Consider the following 7,364-nt stretch of genomic DNA (forward strand, 5'->3'; position numbering starts at 1 on the left):
TTATGAACAAACATTTTATCAAGCGGTAAATCAGACTTGGGGGAATGATGACGAAATTGTCAGAAAATTTCAGTTGTAAAAATTCTTAGAATAACCGTCACTATTGTGGGATCAACCGAATTATTATTCTTAAAAAAATTTTGCCGATACATTAACGACAATCCAAATGTATAAATGATGATTACGTTTTGTTATTTAGGTATAGAAATAAGATAAATTCGAAATTTTCAAAGTCTAAAATCGTTTTATGTATGTGTATATACAATATATATGAATATTTATGTAAACGTTCAATCTTTTTTAAAGAAGTTTAAATAAAGAAGAAATGTCATTTACAAATGGTTTCTGTTAACACTTGCGCAAGTGATAATTTATCATTACCCAGTTGAAATAATTGTAGATAATAATTAAATGGTAAGAAATTCTTCACAACAAGTTCAGTAGATTGTTGGGAGCGCGTCGACAAAAACTGCTTGAAAATCGCAGCAAGATTTTTCCGAAAAAAAGCGCCCTTAAGCCGGTGACGATCGGACTTTGCGCTCAAATTTTGACGACTTCCCCACCCTAAGCCCTACAACCTACGGTGGCTGCGGCATCAACTTTTAAAAACAGTGCGCGTCCGATAGTCGAGCGGTTGTGTGATATGTTCATCACCGAGGTGTCGCGTGTTTAACGAAAACAAACTCGATGGGATTTTTCTCAAAATCATGGATAACGTAACCCTGACCACCATAAAGTACCCCCGAGAGGCGACGATCTTCGCCTCGGTCTGTGCCATCTTGTTCTGCATAATTGGAGTTGTCGGTGAGTCTGGCGGAACCGAAAATTCGGCGATTTTTTAAAACGCCTATCATTCGAAAGGATGTCTTTTCAGGTAATTTTGTGACGATTTTGGCGCTGACTCGGTGCCCGAAGTTGCGGTCGCATGCGACAACTGCGTTTGTTTTGTCACTGTGTATATCGGATCTTTTGTTTTGCACCGTGAACCTTCCGCTAACTGCGTCGAGGTACATCCACGAGGCCTGGACCTTCGGCGACGCTCTCTGCAAACTTTTCCCCGTGTTGTTTTACGGAAATGTGGCCGTTTCTCTTCTCAATATGGTCGCGATAACATTAAACAGGTAAATATTAATGTTTAATTGCCGCCGATATTTTGTTGAGCAGCAATTGTTATTCAAATGGTACTTTTATTTAGCTATTCCAAGGTCTTTTACTGCTGCTTAAATTGTTCACCGACCATTTTTTTATTTACTGACACTAATTAAAAAATAATGTTTGTTTTTATGTACAAATTTCATACCGCTAACCCGATTCTGTTTCAATTTTAGACGCACTACAAGAATATGCTTCATTTACTTATCAATTGAGTGAGTCTTTAGATGTGTTGCCGTCACTGAATGCACATGTTTTTCGTGTCAAATTACACTTTAATCTCTTCTAATTTTTTTTTGTAATAAATTTCGCGTTTTTCCACCGTTGCATAACGTTTTTCGTCCGATTAATTCCTAAATCCCATCGGCCACATCGCCTCCGACATGACTAATACGAATATAGCTTTGTCTTTAAATTGAAATGACGTTTGACTTTTAACCTCCGTAATTTACTGTGGACTGTGTCATTTAAACCGTTTCTTTATCGTTAAAAAAATGAAATAATGTTTTCTTGCACTCCACCATAACAAGATAAAATGCAAAATGAATATTCATTTTCCGTAACCTAAGGATACCGAATTTTTTTATTGACGAAAGAATCTTTCTGTTTTTGCTAATGTGCAATATAAACACGTGTTTTCTTACATTTATCGTGTTTATCGTCTCGTAATTACAATGCTAAATTAAATAGGACATCGCCCTTAGATTGCGCGTATCTAAGACACAAGATTCTTTATTAAGTCAACACAACATGCGCTTTATATTCAAAGGAAGTAATTGATGATTGTGATAGAGAGCAGACTGTACTTAAAGAGTTAAAAAACGAGGAAAACGCCAGTAACACCGTTGTCAATTGAATCATTAAAACTTGGGGGAGTTATGGCATTACATTTTAATTTTTTAATGTGTGTCAATGTCAGATGTCAACAACAACTATGAAGATGATTAATTCATGTGATAAATTTTTGTCAGTGAATCAGTACCTACGTGTTGCAGGGACAATGCATAAAATGAATCTCGACCAGAGATAAAGTTTGCAGGAAATTAAACGTTTATTTAAGTGAGTCATGCAGGTAGGGCTCTACTGGCGCAACTATCCGTTACATTTTGCAAACAATCGAATATTATTTTCCGGGAACGCTGTCGATTTTTAGGGTCGCTTTAATTTCGCAGACCTCCCACAAAATGTGACATCATCTTGTCGGTTATATAATGAAATCATCAATAAGCGGCTCGACAGCAATAAAACAAATTTATACCGCTTTAACAATTAAAGTTATGCAATTATCTAATTCGGTCCGCATTCTAGGTACGTCCTAATATCGTACCACCAATATTACAATCAATTCTATTCGAAAACATCCATATGCCTGCAGCTGCTCTGTACTTGGGGTTTCGCTTTCTTGATAATGGTGAGTTTGCCAGCTTAGGCCACCCCAAACTGTCGATTATTGGATCTCCGTATTGGGGTGACTGTTATTATGATAAATCGTGACGACAGTTTTTTTTTCAGTTGCCGTCACTTTTGGGAGTTTGGGGCCAGCTGGGCCTCAACCCGTCGACATTTTCTTGTACGATTCTCGAAAAAGACGGGACATCTCCGAAGAAAATCTTCTTTCTGATAGCTTTCGTGCTGCCCTGCGTCGTCATAATCACTTCCTATTCTTGCATATTCTGGCGGGTGCAGAGGTCGCAAAGAAAACTGAGGGCGCATCAGTAAGTAATAAAAAAAAATTCATTGTGAAGAGCGCCGGCTTTTTATAAACCTTATTTGATTTTATAAATAAATAGCTCGATGATTAGTGTGAAGAGTATCTGTCATATCACCGTTCTATTAATAAATTGTTGCGTCTGGTTCAACTTTTCTAGCTACTTTGTCCTTTAAAATAAATCGATTTCCTTAGATGTAGGTATTAATAGAAATTAAAATGCTAATTATGTTTATTTGATTTGATCTAAACGAAGCTGAGCAGGAATATAATTTAATTATAGCCACCTGGGTTATTGACAGTGCCATCTATCGACCTTTTGTTAACTAGTTTTCGCAGAAGCCCCCTCAATGTTTGTTTTAAAACATTATATTCGTCGCCGATAAAACTAATCCTTCTTCTTCTACAGGCAATCCACGACGAAAAAAGACAAACGGAACAGCCGCCGCGAAAGGGACGACAGCCGACTCACTAAGTTAATGTTAATAATATTTATTTGTTTCGTTTTATGTTTTTTGCCACTGATGTTAGTAAATGTTTTTGATGACGACGTAAAATATCCAGTTCTGCACGTATTGGCATCTATTTTAGCTTGGGCTTCCAGTGTCATCAATCCATTTATATATGCAGCTAGTAATAGACAGTACAGATCAGCATATTCAAAATTGTTTAGAATTGTTAAATCTAGTGTCGTATTCTCTGAATCAAAGCAGTTTTCAAATAATTCACTCAAATCCAGAGAAAAAAACGGACAATCGATTAGTTTCAGACCAAACGCTGGTTCTTCCTAATCCTAATTACATTTTACTTGTAAGTCTTGCCACTCAGTCATTCCTTACCAAATGGAACATTTGCCAAATAATATAAAGACTGACACATTCGAAAAATGTTGTTTCCCGTGCATCCAATTAAAGTTACAATTTTCTCTGACAGTATTACCATTTCCAAAAAATATAGAGTGATATTACTATTCAAAGTTTGTGATATACCTAGATACCGTAAGTAGGTAAGGTTACTTTCGAGATATTATTTTATATTTATTATTTAGAGGTAACTTTTATGTTAAGATTTCCATATATGACTGAATTTGTAGTTCTACTTGTATATATGCAAAATACATTTTTAATTCGAAACGTTTTGTTTTACTTTATTGAATACCGCTAAAGATAGCAATATTATTCCGAGACGACAATTTGTGCAGTCTCGGATATTTGTTAATTGACCATTCTGCACAAAGAAGACGTCACTGAATATTCAATTTTTTAAATACATAATTCTATACGCTGAAAAATATAAATCGCAATTTGTGTAGTGCAAGCCAATTCTCCAAGGAAAATTTAAGGGAAAAACATAGTATAGGTCGGGTCTAAAAAGCACAGAAGTTTTTTTTAGATAAAAATGGAGTGGAAATGTGCACCTTCGGTATCGGTCGACAAATCATATTGTTCGTGCAAAATATCTTTGTAAGAAGTTTGAACTTTCATACTCCCAAGCTTCAAAAGTGACTCAAAAAACTAGCCAATTCTTCCAATAGAAGGAAAAATTATGTTAACAATATTGTAAAACATTGTAAAATTTGAATTTTTCAACTTGACTAAAAATTATTGACTAATCAGATAATATTGATAATTCATTATAGCGATACCTTTTTGACAAAACACCCTAAGTGACGTTTTTGCCAACGTTTTTTTTTCATACTGTCGTATGTGTTACACAATAATATTTCGGCTCCATATCAAGGATACGGGTCAGAACAATGATTTCTCCTCCAAATTATTTTATTTTTATCGTAAGTAACTTTGAAAGTATTCAAGATATGTATCATTCGTACAGTACTTTTTCTAGAAAAGTGTCGTCACCCACTTTAACTCAATAGTTTTGGCATCAAGTCGTTTGATAGCATGTATGTATTGTGAAATTGAAAAAAAATATTTTTTTAAATTATTCATTTGTTCAAATGGTAAGTTTTTTCTTGTAGTTGACTAAATAAAATTCTATTAGCCAATCAATTTGGAACGTTTTTTAAATACATAAAAGAATAAAAGTTTAATAATTATCAGGGCTGTACGGTTTAACTGGTTTAAGCAGTTAACTTGGTTAATTACTGGTTAGAAAAGCCAAACCATCTAAAGAGCCAAATCGACCAAAGAAATCAAGTGGGTAACCTGTTTGCCCGGTTAAATTAATTGGTTGATCAACTGAATAGGACAATATATTTAAAGAATTTCACTGTTTAACAAATCGTTTTTGTTGAACTAAACTGACCCAATAACTATATAACCAAATTAACTATTTATTATAATTCAGTGAGTTTAATCAATAGCAAATTAACAATATTAAACTCTTTAACCGGCCAAATAGAATACTCCCGATAATTTTTTTGAGCGATTTGTTTTTTTTTAATCCGGTTTAATTATCAGCTAATTAATCAAGCTAACCGCTTTAACTGGTTAAACGAGTTAAACCGCACAGCCCCAATAATTATCATGACAGTTAAATTAAGACCGCAAAATACGGAGAAATGCCCACTTACCAAGTTCGGATCAACAAACCAGCGTAAGTAACCAAAAATGCTAAATTCTGTGAAAGAAAACCAAAAACGTTTTTGAATAATTAAAATATCGAATCCATGGAGGAAATCACAAATCATAAAAATAAAATAATGCTATCTTCAACACAGGAAAATGTTTGTTTTCTTAAAACCATTTTTTGTTCAAAAGGTATCAATATCGATAATAAACTTCAATCAACAAAAAAGAGTTATGAAAAACGTTTCTGAAAACGTGCAGCGGAGCTTCATTCATAGTGTCAGCGATGATGAAGATAGGTTTTCCCGAAACTCCAACAATGTTGCGTACGGTAATTTCTGTCGTCATAAATCGTTTCCCTTTTGAAAATAGGATTCTTGTATGTTGTCGTGTCGAGTAAAAACCATTTTTAAATAAAATTCAGGTAAATGCAATTGACAAGTGGGAGTTTGTTTTCAGGAATTTTGTTTTTCGTAGCCGCCTCATCTTTTCTTTTTTGTTGATCTTATTGTATAATAATATGTAACATGTTTACCTAATTCATTCGCGGTATTAACCCGAAAATTACGTTTCTTGAGTTGGATTACATTCAGTAATAATTTATAGAAAGAGAATAAAATATTTAATTCGAATTAAATTTTAATGCACGATTAACCCATGAATCCGGAACTTCAATTGGTTCAATCTGATCACGTGTTCAGTTAATCTGGCATTTTATTACGATTAACTTAATTTCACTTCTATAAAGTGGCCTTTAAGGTATTACTGCTGCGCCTAGGAAGTGTCACATTTATCGTTTAATTATTAAAAAAATCTTGATTGATGGATGCAACCCAGAATACACATTCTAGATGTCCTTGCTGCCGCAAGTAATTAATGCTATGAATACTACAATATATTTATTTTTCCGAATGAATTTATAGGGTTCTTGCCCTTGTTCCTTTTACAAACTGCCACAACATTACACAATAGGTTTCATAAATTATAAACAGATCGGTAAATAGTCGTTTGGGTGTCAAATATGTTCTGTTTATGACGCGGCTCGACTCGTCAAAAGCAATAAAACCTTTTAATGAATGATTCATCGCCGTCCAAAAAAGGATACACAAAAAACTTCCTCAAAAAATTCTTTAGGCAATTGCCACTCAGTCACATCAAACAAAACTTAACTAATCCAGGATTACCAATTACCATCAAATCGAGTACTCGAAGATCATGCGCTTTACGAGACGCACAAGAATGCGCATTTAAACCTGAATACAACTAGCCCGTATGTGATAAATGATAATACATTTTCGGTGTAACATAAAAATTATAACCGAGAACATATAAAAACCAAATGATACAATAATTAACAGAACAAGTAAATTTTTGCTTTATTAAATATTGAAAGTATAAACAATTTTCCAAAATTGTCCTATTAAGGAAAAAGTCATAATTTTAAAACAACTACCTAAAAGAATTGGAAAAACTTTCGGTTAATGTCACTGTTGTTTGTAAAGTCGGCCTTACACCAAGGCAACAATTGGCAACATATTGCCTGCAACATTTTTTAGTAACGTTGCCAGTCATTACTAAAAAATGTTGCAGGTAACATGTTGCGAATTGTTGCCTTGGTGTAAAGGCGACCTTACACCAAAGCAACAATTGGCAACATATTGCCTGCAACATTTTTTAGTAATGACCGGCAACATTACTAAAAAATGTTGCAAGCAACATGTTGCCAATTGTTGCTTTGATGTAAGGCCGCCTTAACGTTTGTTTAAATTCACGAGTGACTGACTTCTTCTTTTACTGTTCATAAGTTTCAAAAATTCATCAGTTTAGTTCGATATTTATGAAAAAATTAAACTTTTGCTTTAAAACTTTCAGCTCGGGGTCAAGTCAAACAACAAAACCACGGTCGAGTTGTATTCTTGTTGACCTACCATTACTTTTGTAATTGTTAGAGTGAGATCTCCGAAGGATAAATTGTC

General features: G+C 34.1%; 1 protein-coding gene across 3 annotated transcripts; it reads left to right on the plus strand.

Annotated features, from left to right (window-relative positions):
* The first annotated feature begins 424 nt into the window (after positions 1 to 424).
* Positions 425 to 3,993, plus strand: LOC138140489 (protein trapped in endoderm-1-like). Of its 3 annotated transcripts, XR_011162515.1 has the most exons (6): positions 425 to 804; positions 875 to 1,121; positions 2,461 to 2,563; positions 2,665 to 2,867; positions 3,144 to 3,212; positions 3,270 to 3,383. XR_011162515.1 is itself a non-coding variant. In XM_069061600.1 (5 exons), exons 1-5 carry the CDS (start codon positions 708 to 710, stop codon positions 3,157 to 3,159), a joined length of 666 nt encoding a protein of 221 aa, XP_068917701.1. In that variant the 5' UTR covers positions 425 to 707; the 3' UTR covers positions 3,160 to 3,383. The 3 variants fall into 3 exon arrangements, 2 of the variants coding, with proteins under 2 accessions (XP_068917701.1, XP_068917700.1); XM_069061600.1 differs by having other exon boundaries at positions 3,144 to 3,383; XM_069061599.1 differs by lacking the exon at positions 3,144 to 3,212 and having other exon boundaries at positions 429 to 804; positions 3,270 to 3,993.
* The last annotated feature ends 3,371 nt before the right edge of the window (positions 3,994 to 7,364 follow it).

This window comes from Tenebrio molitor, chromosome X (genome assembly GCF_963966145.1).
Source record: "Tenebrio molitor chromosome X, icTenMoli1.1, whole genome shotgun sequence".
NCBI lineage: Eukaryota > Metazoa > Arthropoda > Insecta > Coleoptera > Tenebrionidae > Tenebrio > Tenebrio molitor.